We start from the raw sequence: 21420 nt of genomic DNA, 5'->3' as shown, positions 1-21420 counted from the left end.
GACGGAGTGAAGATATAAACGCAGTGGAGACGTGACACAGTAGAAATGTGACAGAATCTTGTCTTTGGTCTGGTTTCTGTAGAGAAGTAGAAGAGCGTGATGAATGAAGTCAGGTCTGGATTTTAGCTGTGAGGTTCAGAGTGATGTAGAGGAAGGCTGGAACATGGGGCACGTTTAATTAACACCTTCTCCTTCCTTTTATTAAAATGTAAATTTCTTTTCCTTTTTTATTTCTGACATGGCAGCAGACGTGTAAAAAGGTCAGAGGATGTTTCAGTGTGGAGGATCTGACCTTTTTCTCTGCAGGTGATAACGAAGAGCGAGGTTTGAGCGACGCTGATGGCTTTGTGCGAGTTTAATCCCACTGAACTCTTCACTCTGGGGATCTGAAATGCTGGGAGAAAGGAAGCCTGGCTTCTTCTTCTTCTTCTCCCCAGCGTCTCGTCTCCTTCTTCACGTGGATCCGCTTGAGGTTCTGTGGAGAACTCGTTTTCTCTAATCAGTGTAAGGAACTGAATGGTGTTCTGGTCAGTTGTGAGTCTGAACTAAACTGACCCTGTTGGCTTTCCGTGTGTGTTGAAGCTGAAGCCCTATTCAGATGGGATTAATTCTCCATGTAGGTGTTAGTTCTGTATCTGCTCCTCTGGGAGAAGCTTCAGTAGATCCTCAGAGTTCAGAGGAACATAATGTTGTGCTTCTGCTGGAAGCAGTTCTTAACTGCATTACCCATCAGCCCCTGCACGTCACATGACCCAGTCATCACTCACCCCTGCTCTGTGTTACAGTCCTGTTTGTCAAGAAGTTTTCTTTTTCTTCTTCTCCTTCTTCATTTTCTCCTTCTTCTGCATCTTCTTTTTCATAATTTTCTTCTTCTCCTTCTTCTGCTTCTTCTTCTTATGGTGCTGATGTTATGGTGGTGCTGATGTTATGGTGGTGCTGATGTTATGGTGCTGATGTTATGGTGGTGATGTTATGGTGGTGCTGATGTTATGGTGCTGATGTTATGGTGCTGATGTTATGGTGGTGCTGATGTTATGGTGCTGATGTTATGGTGGTGCTGATGTTATGGTGGTGCTGATGTTATGGTGGTGCTGATGTTATGGTGCTGATGTTATGGTGGTGCTGATGTTATGGTGCTGATGTTATGGTGCTGATGTTATGGTGGTGCTGATGTTATGGTGGTGCTGATGTTATGGTGGTGGTGCTACACAGTGTTGATCTGGAGCTGAGATGATGGTGAGATCAGAGTGAAAGATGAGATTGGAGCGAGAGATTGGATGTGTGTTGTGACGTTCGCACTGCTCTTGCTTCTCTCGCTGCCTGTACAGAAGCAGAGTGAAGATGATGAACGATTCCTCCAGACTTCACAGAAAACCTTCAGCTAATGTGTTTGTTCTGAGATGCAAAGCGCTAAATAAAGAAGATTAATCAGAGCGAGATGAGACGCTTACATACACTCCATCATCATGGGACGAGAGTATTGATCTCACACACACACACACACACACACACACACACACACCATGCATGAGGAATGAAGGCAGTAAATCCTTTTTTTGTGTTATTTTTCTGTGTTTGTCAGAATAAAATGTCAGACCTGTGTATGAACCTCTTTTTTCTAGCTGAAAGCGTCAGGAACCGAGAGGAACTCGTCTGCTGTGCATTCACAGATTTGGCAAATCTCAGAGTTAAGAAGATTTGAGGGTTTGTGAGCGTCTGAGGGATGAGGCAATGTTCTGAGCTTTTGGAGACAGGATTTAGAATCTGGTGAATGTCGTGGAGGTTTTGTGGCTTTGGATGGATGTTCAGAGAAAAATCTCAAGGATGGTTGGAGGAAGGATGGAGAGAATTTTTTCAGGAGAGGTTTTTTGGAGAAGAAACTGAAAAGATAGTTGTTAACAGGCACATAGAGACCTTTAGTGTGGTATGCAGAGGTGGAGATTGAGATGGTGATGGAGGTTGAGATGATGATGATGGTTATGGAGATTGTGATGGTGATAGAGGTTGAGATGGAGGTTGAAATGGTGAAGGAGGTTGTGAATGTTGATGGAGATTGTGATGGTGATAGAGGTTGAGATGGTGAAGGAGGTTGTGATGGAGGTTGAAATGGTGATGGAGGTTGTGAATGTTGATGGAGATTGTGAAGGTGATAGAGGTTGAGATGGTGAAGGAGGTTGTGATGGAGGTTGAGATGGTGAAGGAGGTTGTGATGGAGGTTGAGATGGTGAAGGAGGTTATGATGGAGGTTGAGATGGTGAAGGAGGTTGTGATGGAGGTTGAGATGGTGAAGGAGGTTGAGATGGAGGTTGAGATGGTGATGAAGGTTGTGAATGTTGATGGAGATTGTGAATGTGATAGAGGTTGAGATGGTGATGGAGGTTGTGAATGTTGATGAAGATTGTGAAGGTGATAGAGGTTGAGATGGAGGTTGAGATGGTGAAGGAGGTTGAGATGGAGGTTGAGATAGTGAAGGAGGTTGTGATGGAGGTTGAGATGGTGAAGGAGGTTGAGATGGTGATGGAGGTTGTGAATGTTGATGGAGATTGTGAAGGTGATAGAGGTTGAGATGGTGAAGGAGGTTGAGATGGAGGTTGAGATGGTGAAGGAGGTTGAGATGGAGGTTGAGATGGTGAAGGAGGTTGAGATGGTGAAGGAGGTTGAGATGGTGAAGGAGGTTGTGAATGTTGATGGAGATTGTGAAGGTGATAGAGGTTGAGATGGTGAAGGAGGTTGAGATGGAGGTTGAGATGGTGAAGGAGGTTGAGATGGAGGTTGAGATGGTGAAGGAGGTTGAGATGGTGAAGGAGGTTGAGATGGTGAAGGAGGTTGAGATGGAGGTTGAGATGGTGAAGGAGGTTGAGATGGAGGTTGAGATGGTGAAGGAGGTTGAGATGGTGAAGGAGGTTGAGATGGTGATGGAGGTTGTGAATGTTGATGGAGATTGTGAAGGTGATAGAGGTTGAGATGGTGAAGGAGGTTGAGATGGAGGTTGAGATGGTGAAGGAGGTTGTGAAGGAGGTTGAGATGGTGAAGGAGGTTGAGATGGTGATGGAGGTTGAGATGGTGATGAAGGTTATGAATGTTGATGAAGATTGTGAAGGTGATAGAGGTTGAGATGGAGGTTGAGATGGTGATGGAGGTTGTGAATGTTGATGGAGATTGTGAAGGTGATAGAGGTTGAGATGGTGAAGGAGGTTGTGATGGAGGTTGAGATGGTGAAGGAGGTGGTGATGGAGGTTGAGATGGTGAAGGAGGTTGAGATGGTGAAGGAGGTTGTGAATGTTGATGGAGATTGTGAAGGTGATAGAGGTTGAGATGGTGAAGGAGGTTGAGATGGAGGTTGAGATGGTGAAGGAGGTTGTGAAGGAGGTTGAGATGGTGAAGGAGGTTGAGATGGTGAAGGAGGTTGAGATGGTGATGAAGGTTATGAATGTTGATGAAGATTGTGAAGGTGATAGAGGTTGAGATGGAGGTTGAGATGGTGATGAAGGTTGTGAATGTTGATGGAGATTGTGAAGGTGATAGAGGTTGAGATGGTGAAGGAGGTTGTGATGGAGGTTGAGATGGTGAAGGAGGTTGTGATGGAGGTTGTGAATGTTGATGGAGATTGTGAAGGTGATAGAGGTTGAGATGGTGAAGGAGGTTGAGATGGAGGTTGAGATGGTGATGGAGATTGTGATGGAGAATTTGATAGTAATAGAGATGAAGATGGAGAGGTTTGGATCAGGGCTGGAGGTGTTTGTGTGTTTGCTGTGTTTGTTGTGTTCTCTGGAGCACTGTGTATTTTTGTTCTTAGAGGTGACCCATGACCTCAGGAAGAACAAGGGACGGGAATCAGCCCTGTGGTGTCTCTCTCTCTCTCTCTCTCTCTCTCTCTCTCTCGGCAATCTCTGACACATTTCATACAGGGCAGCCTTCAAGAGTTTGTTTTTGCACTCGTCTCGCGCATAATGGAGAGAAAAAGAGACAGAAGGAGAGAAACAGCAAAAGGGAAGGATGACAGTGTCCTGAAGCGCTCTCTCTCTCTCTCTCTCTCTCTCTCTCTCTCTCTCTCTCTCTTTCTCTCTGTCTTTCACGCTCTCTGTTTTTGCCTACCGTCTTGTCAACTGAGTCAACACACTCTCACTCTCTCACACACACACACACACACACACACACACACACACACACACAGAGCTTCAGGAGTGAATCTTTTCCCTGAGTCCAGAATTAGATCCAGAAGACTGATCCAGGTGTCGTTTCACTGCTGCAGGAGTCATGAAGTTTCAGTAAAGAATTGAAGGAAGAAAGTCATTCTGAATTAAAACACAGAAGTAATCTGAGATCAGAAGATCAGACAGGATGCTGTCGTTTGTTTGCCGTCTGTCTTTAAACTCAACTATTTTATTTAACTGAATGAAAAAAACTGAAAAAAAGTTTGTGATTCTGGAGATTAAAATGACGATGAATTAGCTTCAGTTTTCACTCGGCTTTCTCTTTAGTACAGTCTTCAGATTTATTATTGTCATTATTATTATTGCTATTTTTATTGCTGTTGCCATTGTTGTTGTTATTGTTTTCTTGTTATCAGTTGTTTTGTTGTTATTGTTGCTATTATTATTGTTCTTGTTCTGGTTGGTTGTTTTGTTGTTGTTGTTATTGATGGTTGTTGTTATTATTATTGTTCTTGTTGCTTATTATTATTATTATTATGAATTTTATTTATTGTTATTAATCATGCCTTTTATTTATTTATTTATTTATTTATTTATTTATTTATTTTATTCCGTGTGTTTTTTTTTAAATCTCAGAAGGATTAGCGCAAACAGAATTATGGCATACAAAAGCAAATATATTTAATTTAATAAAAAATATCACAGTGTGGAGGCGTCAAGTTTACAACAACAACAACAAAGCTAATATGAAATTAACTGATTAATTAGTTTATTTAGAAACAACTGAATCATTCCAAAACACACTGGAGCAATTGTGTTTTAAATTCTGATCATTTTTATAATTTATTTATTTTATTTTTTGACAAAAGAAATCTGTAAACTCTGCTGAGAAGGTAAAAGATTAAAAATAGATAGATAAATAAATAATTTAATTAATTAATTAAAAAAAGCATATTAGCTTCAATGTTTGTTTATTGTTTTTTGATAATTATATTAAAATGAAATGTTTAAATTTTTAGAGAAATAAAATTTATTTTTTGAGTTTTTGAGTCAGTTTTAATGCGTATTTTATTTTATATTGTGATTATTAAAAACAAGTCATGTTTGTTTTTTTTAAAAAACAAGAATTTAAATTCTTGAAGTTTAAACTCGTACATTTGAGTTGTTTAGCTTTTGTTGTTATTTTGTAAAGCTGTGTTTGAGGTCAGACTGTGTGACTGACTGACCGATTGACTAATCAGCATTGTAGACGACTATGAGCTGAGAGTTTTGAGGTATCTTGGGTTAGGGTTAGGCGTCGGAAGCGTAACGGGAAAATCTGGAATGTCGCCGTTTCTCTCAGATCTGTTCATAAAGCACTCGGGAAAACGCACAGAAATGCTACAATTACACAAATGACTCTTTAGCATCACCTGCTAATTTTCTGAAAGTGATTGATTAATACGACTGATTCGATTTTTTTTTTTAACATTTTTAATCAGCTCTCATGTTTTAAAAAAATAAAATCTGCTCAAACATTTGTTTTTATTTATTTTAAAAAAGCTAACTTGATGCAGATGGTGGAGTTTTTCCCTCTGACGGCAGAAGTCAGTGAAGGTTTATTCTGTGGGTGGTGTGTGTGTGTGTGTGTGTGTGTGTGTGTGTTGTGAGATGAATATATAAGACAGGGAGGACAGCAGTGTGTTTCTCTCAGGTTGGTGTATAAGCATGTAACTTTTCTCGTAGAAGTGTCTCATTATCCGTGTGTGTGTGTGTGTGTGTGTGTGTTTTCCAGGTGGTTGCTCGTTCGATGACGGACCCGCGCAGTGTGATTACCAACAGGATCCATACGATGATTTTGATTGGACGCATGTCAGTGCTCAGGAAGTTCCTTACCTGTCCCCTGAACTGCCTCAAGGTGACACACACACACACACACACACACACCTAAAGGTTTCCAGAGTGTAGTCGAAATTGTCAGAATGGTATTAAAACCCTTTTTGTATAACCGGTTGTGAGAACACTGTTGCTAGGCAACAAGGAAACCCCGAGCGCAGGCTAGCTAGCGTCTGGAGCTAGCAGCGTAGCTAGTGCCTTGCCATTACAGAATGGTCCAGAATGTCGACATTTCCCTCAAATGTGCTGATAAATTATTTAAAAAACAGACAGAACAGCTCAAATAACACCAGCGTTACACTTAGCATGGACCGCTAACAAGTCTGAAGTTCGGCCATTTTGAGAAACTGGTTAAGGAAGCTAACTAGCAACATTAGCACTGGACTGGGTTTGTTGATGTTTCTAGGTGAACTGTTTGGTCAGTAATGATTTGTATTTTCACTCGGATGCTAATGCTACATGTTCTGGAAATCAATGACTGTTTAAATGCACATTTCTGATGTTATCCTTTTGCTTCTTTAAGCGCATAATCTGCTCTGAATTAGCACTATGTCGTCCTGACGGTAATCTTTTCTCTGTTATTAGAATCGTTAATCTTCTTTGTTTCTGTGGCACTTTTTTTCACTTGTATGTAAATTCCAGGTCTGTAGAAAGTGTTGTTATTTAGCAGGTCAGTCGTAGCACGCGAAGTCGTAATTATTAGCACACGGATGAGGAGTGTAAATTACGTTAGCAGGAGTAATATGCAAGCTCAAGGCTTTTTTTTGAGTGTAAACACATCACTGTATTAAAATTAGCTGTAAAATGGATTCTTAGCTTGGACTCGTTAATGTAGCTAGCTTATCACGCTAATACAGAGCACATTCCTGTAATCGGTCATTTTTTTCCTGTATAATTTCTCACACGGTAAAGGAGCTTTTCTCATTTCCGTAGCTGTATGAAACTTCTGGTACAAAGACGCTGTGGAATTAAAAGCTCTTCTGATCGTCGGAGGTGACCGTGCGGAAGAAAGAGAAAGCTCGACCTTGCCTGGTCACCTCTCCGACACTTAGCCAGACGCTTTTCTTTTTTTCTGTGCTTTTCACTCGCAGGTAAATTTCCTAATTAAGACGAGATTAGGTAATTAATCACACGCAGGGACGGGGGAAGGTCACCAGGCCGAGGTTCCCTGAGTGCGAGGGGATAAAAGCTTCTTTACAGCATAGTTTAATACAATTTATTACAATTTGTGTTAGGTTTATATATTTAGCAATGAGCTACCTTCCATTCCGAGTTCTAGCGCTGGAAATAAATGGTGTTTTTAAAGAGAACCGGCTCTGAGGCAGAATCAGAGTGACCATGTCTCCATCAAAAACCTAACACTATATCTTAGTGTTACAGCTGTTACACTTACAGCAGGACACGGGATCTCAAGATAATACTGGGATTAGGACATGGAGCTTTAAATAACGAGTCCTACGAGTAACATAGAACCATCAGAATATGGAACCTGGACCATTAGGAACTGGCAATGTTAGAACTCAGAACCTAAGAACACAGCGGACATGAAAAAGAATTGGGGAACATGGGGCTGGAAAGGGACTTGGGAATATGGGATCCTGGGATTAAAGGGTTCTGGGATTGTATAGGTTCTAAAGGCTCTGATAATGTAGGGCTCTTGAAAAATAGAACACAAAATATATAGCCCGGAAAAAAAGGCCCCGGTGGAATATAGGGTCCTTGAAATCTAGGAACATACTGACCTGGAAGTATAGGTTTCTGTGAAAATGAAGCCTGAGAACTTTGGGCTCTTGAAATATGGAACCTGAGAACAGAAAGTTCTGGAAAATTATATCTGTTGGAACATGGGTTTGTGGGGATCCAGAACATTCAGAGTGTAGAGTACTGGGAATTAAGGTTCTGGAAGTATCAGGTCCTGATGATGTAGGCTCCTTGAAATATGGAACCTAAGACATAGGGTACTGGAGAATAGGACCTCAGAAATAAAAGGTTCTGGGAACATCCGTGGGGAAGCCGTGGCCTGAGGAAATGCACTCCTGAGAACATAAGGTTCTAGGAATTTAGAGTCCTGAGGACTATAGCGATGTAGGAATACAGGTAGAACTTTTGTAGCATGAGAACATGGGGTCTGGTGTTAGCACTGGTCTGTTTTAATGCTAATTCTTCTGAAACTTCTCTTTAGAGCTCTGAAGGTGTTTTACTGGGAAAAAAATTCAAGCATTTGAATAATGAATATTCAAAATATTTTAACTTGAAGTTAAACATTCTGCAGATTTCTCTGAAACATTCAGAGATAATTAGCATGGCGTTGAGTCGAGACCTTCACAAACTTGTGTGTGTGTGTGTCCTGAAATGAAACGCTCTTGCTGCTAAACCAGAACGCTTCTGTTTATTACAACATAATAAACGAGGCAAATTCCAGTAAACGTCTGATCTCTACAGTGTGTGTTGGAATATTTTCTATTCAGAACAGAAGACAGACTGATAGATAGCAAAGCTATGGAGGGAGGGGGTGGGGGAGGTGGAGGGGTGTTTGGGATTTCTTCTGCCAAGAACCTCTGCTTGTGTAGCAGCAGGAGAACATGATAAACGTTCATGCTGTACTCCCTTACTGTCCTTCCTGCAAGTGTACTTCATCTTCCAAACATCTTCCACACATACGCCTGAGTCCACAGAATTCCCCTCCTACCACAAACGCGGAGAAATTAGCCATGTCTGATACCATGCTAGCCTGATTTAGCTTTAAACCCCCCGTGAACGAGTTAACGATGGAACGTTCTGGAGAAGGAACCTTGAAAGGAATCCAGTCCAGATCCTAGATCAAGTCCAGATCCTAGATCAAGTCCAGATCCTAGATCAAGACCAGATTCTAGATCAAGTCCAGATTCTAGATCAAGTCCAGATCCTCGATCAATACCAGATCCTAGATCAAGTCCAGATCCAGTCCTACTTTTCATTAGTTGTGGTTTAATTTGATGCTAGCATTATACGTATTAGCATTTCTCTTATCTGACGCTGTTTTCACTTCACTCTCATGATTGGGGTCATGGGGTCACCTGAGACCTTATGTGTCAAACTAGCTTGCTGTGCTACCTGGATTGGTTTTAAATGTAAATCAAAGTTTGAAAATATGTTTTTAAATAAGAAATAAGTAAAAGAATGTAAGTCAGTAAAAACACTCAAATGTCATAAACAAAAGCACATATAAATACTGTAACAGTTTCGCTAAAGAGGAAACTGAAGCTCAGTTTCTTGTTGAGGGAAAATGAAACACAAAACCATTCTAGCACATTAGCATACATCAAATTTTATTCTAGCACATTAGCATACATCAAATTTTATTCTAGCACATTAGCATACATCAAATTTTATTCTAGCACATTAGCATACATCAAATTTTATTCTAGCACATTAGCATACATCAAATTTTATTCTAGCACATTAGCATACATCAAATTTTATTCTAGCACATTAGCATAGATAAGATTTTCTACTAGCACATTAGCATAGATCAGATTCTGTTCTAGCACATTAGCGTAGATCAGATTCTCTACTAGCACATTAGCGTAGATCAGATTCTGTTCTAGCACATTAGCATAGTTCTGACTGAGTGCTAGCAGAATATTATTGATGATTTTTGACACTGTTGTTAGCACTGGTGTGATTTGACCTCAGCTAGCACAGCACATTATTAGCTATTATTAGCATTGTTCAGGTTTGATGCTAATGTGTCTTTAATAAGTTGATATTTTATGTGTTTATGGTGTTGGACTGAATCGTGTGTGTTGTAGGTTAGTTAAAATAGTTGTTTTTAACAAGGTAAAGGTTTCACAACTAGAAGCAACAGTGCTAACATCCTCAGAAACGCATCAGCAATCACCTGCTCCTTCTGCTAGCCCTGACTCCGAGAACGCTAACGCTAGCAGCAGGAGCACTTGAGGAGTTTCCACTTGAGCAGCCATGTTACGCTCTACATCTCTCAGAACATCCGTACGCGGGGGACAGAGACGGTGTCCTCTCAGAGGAAGTGGAAACCGGACATAATGTGGGTCAGTAAAGAACGAGAGGAAGGAGAGAGAGATGCTGTGAGACCGCTAGCACGTTTAACGTTCAGATGTAGCCGGGTTCCACCAGCCACGTATTAAACCCTTTCTGTTTTGCTCGTGTGAGGCATCATGGGTAGTCGTTTCTACCCACACGCTAAACACGGCTAAAAATGTAACGTGATTAGAACCAGCGCTTTAACCTTTGATTTTTTGCGGAAAAAGAAAAAGCAACCAAAAAGAAGCGTCTTCCTGCAAGGCGAACGGGAGGAAGGCTGACAGCCGAGGATTGTGGGAGAGAGAGACGGGCGGAGAGACGAGAGCCTGACAGCCATCTTGTGATGTCTCGCAGAGGGAAGTGTGACAGCGGCCATGACACCTAGCTCATTTGTTTTGATACGCGGCTGACACGCCGGCTTTCATTCCATGACGAGAATCATCTGGAGATAATGATGAAGTGTTTCTGCCTCTGTCGTGTCTCTCTGCTTTCCCTCCCTTTATTTACCGAATTATTTTAGTCTGAAAAAAAAAAATAAATAAAAAATAAATAAATAAATAAACTTGCAAAATATGAGTTTACACATAAATTAATTAAAATTTTATTTATTTAAAAAAAAATAACATGACAAAAAAACTGTTACTGATCAAATGTTAAATATTTAATGTGATTAATTCCGTACAGACCTAGTGCTCAAAAGTAAGTGAACCCCCCTTCCCCCTCTACTGACATGGAGACCCAGATTTATTTATTTATTTAATTTTTTTTTTTTTATTAGCCACTAAACACGGTGGTTTAGTGGTCAGCACTGTTGCCTTACAGCAAGAAGGTCCTGGGTTTGAATCCTGGGTTCGAACAGGCAGGGGTCTTTCTGTGTGGAGTTTGCGTGTTCTCCCCGTTCCTACGTGGGTTTACTCTGGGTACTCCGGTTTCCTCCCACAGTCCAAAAACCTGTATGTTAGGTTGATTGGTCATTCTAAATTGCCCTTAGGAGTGAGTGTGAGTGTGTGTGGTTGTCTATATGTGATGGACTGGTGACCTGTCCAGGGTGTACCCCTGCCTTTCATCTACTGTGTACTGGGATAGGCTCCAGCAGATCCCCGTGTCCCTGATTAGGAATAAAGCGAGTATAGAAATGTTCAGGTTGTGAACATTAGCTGAAGCTAAAGCTGTGATAAGTGAATAAAAATGGACAGGCTGCTAATCATAATTTAAAAAAATATTAACTTGGAAGCAGATCCCTCCAAATCTAATGAATCTGAGCGAGTGAAAGTGTGTGAAGGTTCAGCAGATACACACAAGCACTTCTTGATTCTGGTTCAATCCGATCTGATGACACACACACACACACACACACACACACACACACAACAAGAATGACTCAAAAACCACAGAACACACACACACACGTTAATCGTCTTTTATTAGAATTCATTTTCGTTGAAATAAACAGAGCTTTTAAAGAGAAACTGATCGGAGTCGTTAGCATCAGACTGGCGTTAGAACTCGAGGACGTGACGTGAGGGAAGGGGAAAGGGGGCGGAGACTGTGCTGCGGTTCTCAGGAGGCCAGGTCTGATCTGGAGAGCAGTAGCAGCGCGGGGTTTACGCGAGGGTTTGTTTGCCTGACGCGCTGCTGGATTATTTAAATGCCTTTGATTGGCTGCGCTGTCTAATCAAGACACTGAGACTAATTAGTGAGCTTGGATTCAGGCCTGAACCAACACAACAGAGGGAAAGAGAGATGAGGAACGGAATACACGTCCGAAATTATTCATCAGAACACTTCCACTCTCTTGTTTTCCTGCCGGGGGGGAGGGGGAGAGGGGGAGGAGAGAGAGAAAGTTTTTGGCTAAAACACTTCATTTTTTTAACCCAAATCTGTTCAGCTCTGAGTTTTGAGTCTCTGACGTCTGGAGCCTCGTTATTTACATTTCACTTCAAATACAGTGTGAGGAGCTTCATCTACTACACACTGCTACACAACACAACACACACCACTACACAACACTACACTACGACACAACACAACACACACCACTACACTACACAACACTACACTACGACACAACACACACCACTACACTACACAACACTACACTACGACACAACACACACCACTACACTACACAACACTACACTACACACACCACTACACTACACAACACTACACTACGACACAACACACACCACTACACTACACAACACTACACAACACACACCACTACACTACACAACACTACACAACACACACCACTACACTACACAACACACACCACTACACTACACAACACTACACAACACACACCACTACACTACACAACACTACACTACGACACAACACACACCACTACACTACACAACACTACACTACGACACAACACACACCACTACACTACACAACACTACACAACACACACCACTACACTACACAACACTACACTACGACACAACACACACCACTACACTACACAACACTACACTACGACACAACACACACCACTACACTACACAACACTACACTACACACACCACTACACTACACAACACTACACTACGACACAACACACACCACTACACTACACAACACTACACAACACACACCACTACACTACACAACACTACACTACGACACAACACACACCACTACACTACACAACACTACACAACACACACCACTACACTACACAACACTACACTACGACACAACACACACCACTACACTACACAACACTACACAACACACACCACTACACTACACAACACTACACAACACACACCACTACACTACACAACACTACACTACGACACAACACACACCACTACACTACACAACACTACACTACGACACAACACACACCACTACACTACACAACACTACACAACACACACCACTACACTACACAACACTACACTACGACACAACACACACCACTACACTACACAACACTACACTACGACACAACACAACACACACCACTACACTACACACCCCACTACACTACACAACACTACACTACGACACAACACAACACACACCACTACACTACACAACACTACACTACGACACAACACAACACACACCACTACACTACACAACACTACACTACGACACAACACAACACACACCACTACACTACACAACACTACACAACACTACACTACACTACTACACACCACTACATTACACACACTACTACACAACCTTACACTACTACATTACACACACCACTACACAACACAATACACAACACACACCACTACACTATACAACACCCACCACAACACTACACAACACACCACTACACAACACAACACACCACTACACAATACACAACACACACCACTACACAACACAATACACACCACTACACAACACAATACACAACACACACCACTACACAATACACAACACACCACTACACAATACACAACACACCACTACACAATACACAACACACACCACTACACAACACAATACACACCACTACACAACACAATACACAACACACACCACTACACTACACTACACTACACTACACACACCACTACACTACACACACCACACCACTACACTACACAACACACACCACTACACTACACTACACTACACACACCACACCACTACACTACACTACACTACACACACCACTACACTACACTACACTACACTACACTACACACACCACTACACTACACTACACACACCACTACACTACTACACACCACTACATTACACACACCACTACACTACACTACACACACCACTACACTACACACACCACTACACTACACTACACACACCACTACACTACACACACCACTACACTACACTACACACACCACTACACTACACTACACTACACTACACACACCACTACACTACACTACACACACCACTACACTACTACACACCACTACATTACACACACCACTACACTACACAATACACAACACACACCACTACACTACACTACACACACCACTACACTACACTACACACACCACTACACTACACTACACACACCACTACACTACACTACACTACACTACACACACCACTACACTACACTACACACCACTACATTACACACACCACTACACTACACAATACACAACACACACCACTACACAATACACAATACACACACCTACACAACACACACCACTGCACAACACAATACACAACACACACCACTACACTATACAACACACACCACACACTACACACACACCACTACACAATACACAACACACACCACTACACAACACAATACACAACACACACCACTACACTACACAACACACCACTACACAATACACAACACCACTACACTACACACACCACTACACTACACAACACACCACTACACTACACAACACACACCACAACACTACACAACACACCACTACACAATACACAACACACACCACTACACAACACAATACACAACACACACCACTACACTACACAACACACACCACAACACTACACAACACACACCACTACACAAAACACAACACACACCACTACACAACACAATACACAACACACACCACTACACTACACAACATACACCACTACACAATACACTACACTGCTACACAACACACACCACTACACACCACTACACAACACACACCACTACACAATACACAACACACACCACTACACAACACTACACAACACACCACTACACTATACAACACTACACAACACACACCACTACACTACACAACACTACACAACACACACCACTACACTACACAACACACACCACTACACTACACAACACTACACTATGACACAACACACACCACTACACTACACAACACTACACTACGACACAACACACACCACTACACTACACTATGACACAACACAACACACACCACTACACTACACAATACTACACTATGACACAACACACACCACTACACTACACAACACTACACAACACACACCACTACACTACACAACACACACCACTACACTACACAACACTACACAACACACAACACTACACTACACAACACTACACTACGACACAACACACACCACTACACTACACAACACTACACTATGACACAACACACACCACTACACTACACAACACTACACAACACACACCACTACACTACACAACACTACACAACACACACCACTACACTACACAACACTACACTACGACACAACACACACCACTACACTACACAACACTACACTACGACACAACACACCACTACACTACACAACACTACACAACACACACCACTACACTACACACTACACTACACACACCACTACACTACACAACACTACACTACACAACACACACCACTACAATACACAATACACACCACTACACTACACACACCACTACACTACACAATACACACCACTACACTACACACACCACTACACTACACACACCACTACACTACACTACTACACTACACAACACACACCACTACACTACACAACACACACCACTACACAACACACACCACTACACTACACAACACACACCACTACACTACACAACACTACACAACACACACCACTACACTACACAACACTACACTATGACACAACACACACCACTACACTACACAACACTACACTACGACACAACACACACCACTACACTACACAACACTACACAACACACACCACTACACTACACAACACTACACTACGACACAACACACACCACTACACTACACAACACTACACTACACACACCACTACACTACACAACACTACACTACGACACAACACACACCACTACACTACACAACACTACACTACGACACAACACAACACACACCACTACACTACACAACACTACACTACGACACAGCACTACACAACACTACACTACACTACTACACACCACTACACTATACAACACTACACAACACACACCACTACACTACTACACTACACAACACACACCACTACACTACACAACACACACCACTACACTACACAACACACACCACTACTCTACACAATACACACCACTACACTACACAACACACACCACTACACTACACACACCACTACACTACACAACACACACCACTACACAACACACACCACTACACTACACACACCACTACACTACACACACCACACCACTACACTACACAACACACACCACTACACTACACAACACACAACACTACACAACACACACCACTACACTACACAACACTACACTATGACACAACACTACACCACACTAATACACACCACTACATTACACACACCACCACACAACCTTACACTACTACATTACACACACCACTACACAACACAATACACAACACACACCACTACACTATACAACACCCACCACAACACTACACAACACACCACTACACTACACAATACACACACACTACACTACACACACCACTACACTACACAATACACACCACTACACAACACCACTACACTACACACACAACACACACACACTACACTACACAACACACACACCACTACACAACACAATACACACCACTACACACACTACACACACACTACACTACACACACTACACTACACACACACAACACACACAACACTACACTACACTACACACACCACTACACTACACTACACTACACACACCACACCACTACACTACACTACACTACACTACACACACCACTACACTACACTACACTACACTACACTACACTACACACACCACTACACTACACTACACACACCACTACACTACACTACACTACACTACACACACCACTACACTACACTACACTACACACACCACTACACACACCACACCACTACACTACACACACCACTACACTACACTACACACACCACTACACACACCACTACACTACACACACCACTACACACACCACTACACTACACTACACACACCACTACACTACACACACCACTACACTACACACACCACTACACTACACTACACACACCACTACACTACACTACACACACCACTACACTACACAACACACACCACTACACAACACACACCACTACACTACACACACCACTACACTACACAATACACAACACACACCACTACACAATACACAATACACACACCTACACAACACACACCACTGCACAACACAATACACAACACACACCACTACACTATACAACACACACCACAACACTACACAACACACCACTACACAATACACAACACACACCACTACACAACACAATACACAACACACACCACTACACTACACAACACACCACTACACAATACACAACACACACACTACACAACACAATACACAACACACCACTACACTACACAACACACACCACAACACTACACAACACACCACTACACAATACACAACACACACCACTACACAACACAATACACAACACACACCACTACACTACACAACACACCACTACACAATACACAACACACACACTACACAACACAATACACAACACACCACTACACTACACAACACACCACTACACTACACCACACCACTACACTACAACACACACCACTACACAACACAATACACAACACACACCACTACACTACACAACACACACCACAACACTACACAACACACACCACTACACCACAACACACACCACTACACTACCACAATACACTACACACACCACTACACTACACTACACACACCACTACACACACACACACACTACACACACACACCACTACACACCACTACACAACACACACCACTACACAATACAATACACAACACACACCACTACACTACACAACACACACCACAACACTACACAACACACACCACTACACAATACACAACACACACCACTACACAACACAATACACAACACACACCACTACACAACACAATACACAACACACACCACTACACTACACAACACACACCACAACACTACACAACACACACCACTACACAATACACAACACACACCACTACACAACACAATACACAACACACACCACTACACTACACAACACACACCACTACACAATACACTACACTGCTACACAACACACACCACTACACACCACTACACAACACACCACTACACAACACAATACACAACACACACCACTACACTACACAACACACACCACAACACTACACAACACACACCACTACACAATACACAACACACACCACTACACAACACAATACACAACACACACTACACTACACAACACACACCACTACACAATACACTACACTGCTACACAACACACACCACTACACACCACTACACAACACACACCACTACACAATACACAACACACACCACTACACAACACTACACAACACACCACTACACTACACTACTACACTACACAACACACACCACTACACTACACAACACACTACACTACACAACACACACCACTACACAACACTACACTACTACACTACACAACACACACCACTACTCTACACAATACACACCACTACACTACACAACACACACCACTACACTACACACACCACTACACTACACAACACACACCACTACACTACACACACCACTACACTACACACACCACACCACTACACTACACAACACACACCACTACACTACACAACACACAACACTACACAAAACACACCTACACTACACTACACACACCTCTACACTACACAACACACACCACTACACACACCACTACACTACACAACACACACCACTACACTACACACACCACTACACTACACACACCACTACACTACACAATACACACCACTACACTACTACACTACACAACACACACCACTACACCAGACACCACTACACTACACAACACACACCACTACACTACACACACCACTACACAACACAATACACACCACTACACAACACTACACTACTACACTACACAACACACACCACTACTCTACACAATACACACCACAACACACACCACTACACTACACAACACACACCACTACACTACACACACCACTACACACACCACTACACTACACAACACACAACACTACACTACACACACCACTACACAACACACAACACTACACAACACACACCACTACAATACACAATACACACCACTACACTACACACACCACTACACTACACAACACACACCACTACACTACACAACACACTACACTACACAACACACTACACAACACACACCACAACACAACACACACCACTACACAACACTACACTACTACACTACACAACACACTACACAACACACACCACAACACAACACACACCACTACACAACACTACACTACTACACTACAGAACACACACCACTACACTACACAACACACACCACTACACTACACACACCACTACACTACACACACCACTACACTACTACACTACAGAACACACACCACTACACTACACAACACACACCACTACACTACACACACCACTACACTACACACACCACTACACTACACTGCACACACCACTACACTACACACACCACTACACCACACTACACACACCACTACACAACACACACCACTACACTACACTACACACACCACTACACACACCACTACACTACACTACACACACCACTACACTACACTACACTACACACACCACTACACTACACTACACACACCACTACACTACACAACACACACCACTACACTACACAATACACACCACAACACACACCACTACACTACTACACTACACAACACACACCACTACACTACACAATATACACCACACCACAATACACACCACTACACTACTACACTACACAACACACACCACTACACTACACAATACACACCACACCACAATACACACCACTACACTACACACACCACTACACTACACTACACACACCACTACACTACACTACACACACCACTACACTACACTACACTACACTACACTACACACACCACTACACTACACTACACTACACTACACACCACTACACTACACTACACTACACTACACACCACTACACTACACTACACACACCACTACACTACACTACACACACCACTACACTACACTACACTACACTACACACCACTACACTACACTACACTACACTACACACCACTACACTACACTACACACACCACTACACTACACTACACTACACTACACACCACTACACTACACTACACTACACTACACACACCACTACACTACACTACACTACACTACACACCACTACACTACACTACACACACCACACCACTACACTACACACACCACTACACTACACTACACACACCACTACACTACACAACACACACCACTACACTACACTACACACACCACTACACTACACACACCACTACACTACACTACACACACCACTACACTACACTACACACACCACTACACTACACACACCACTACACTACACTACACTACACACACCACTACACTACACTACACACACCACTACACTACACAACACACACCACTACACTACACACACCACTACACTACTACACTACACAACACACACCACTACACTACACTACACACACCACTACACTACACAACACACACCACTACACTACACAACACACACCACTACACTACACAATACACACCACAACACACACCACTACACAACACACACCACTACACTACTACACTACACAACACACACCACTACACTACACAATATACACCACACCACAATACACACCACTACACTACTACACTACACAACACACACCACTACACTACACAATACACACCACACCACAATACACACCACTACACTACACACACCACTACACTACACTACACACACCACTACACTACACTACACTACACACCACTACACTACACTACACACTACACTACACTACACTACACACCACTACACTACACTACACACACCACTACACTACACTACACACACCACTACACTACACACACCACTACACACACCACTACACTACACTACACAACACACACCACTACACTACACTACACACACCACTACACTACACTACACACACCACTACACTACACTACACACACCACTACACTACACAACACACACCACTACACTACACAACACACACCACTACACTACACAACACACACCACTACACTACACTACACTACACACACCACTACACTACACACACCACTACACTACACTACACTACACTACACTACACTACACTACACTACACACCACTACACTACACAACACACACCACTACACTACACTACACACACCACTACACTACACTACACACACCACTACACTACACTACACACACCACTACACTACACTACACACACCACTACACTACACTACACACACCACTACACTACACAATAC

The 21420-nt window shown here is 42.5% G+C and overlaps 1 protein-coding gene across 7 annotated transcripts in view; it reads left to right on the top strand.

Annotated features, from left to right (window-relative positions):
- The window catches only part of ptprk (protein tyrosine phosphatase receptor type K), a 185983-nt gene that overhangs the window by 43013 nt on the left and 121550 nt on the right, over positions 1 to 21420 (top strand). For all 7 annotated transcript variants that reach the window (XM_058391220.1, XM_058391221.1, XM_058391222.1 and 4 more), the window contains one exon: positions 5929 to 6051. In XM_058391220.1, the coding sequence (XP_058247203.1) occupies positions 5929 to 6051 (123 nt within the window). The remainder of the gene's footprint in view (positions 1 to 5928; positions 6052 to 21420) is intronic.

The sequence above is a fragment of the Hemibagrus wyckioides genome, linkage group LG06, assembly GCF_019097595.1.
Source record: "Hemibagrus wyckioides isolate EC202008001 linkage group LG06, SWU_Hwy_1.0, whole genome shotgun sequence".
Lineage (NCBI taxonomy): Eukaryota > Metazoa > Chordata > Actinopteri > Siluriformes > Bagridae > Hemibagrus > Hemibagrus wyckioides.
This window is presented reverse-complemented; position numbering and strand designations above follow the sequence as displayed.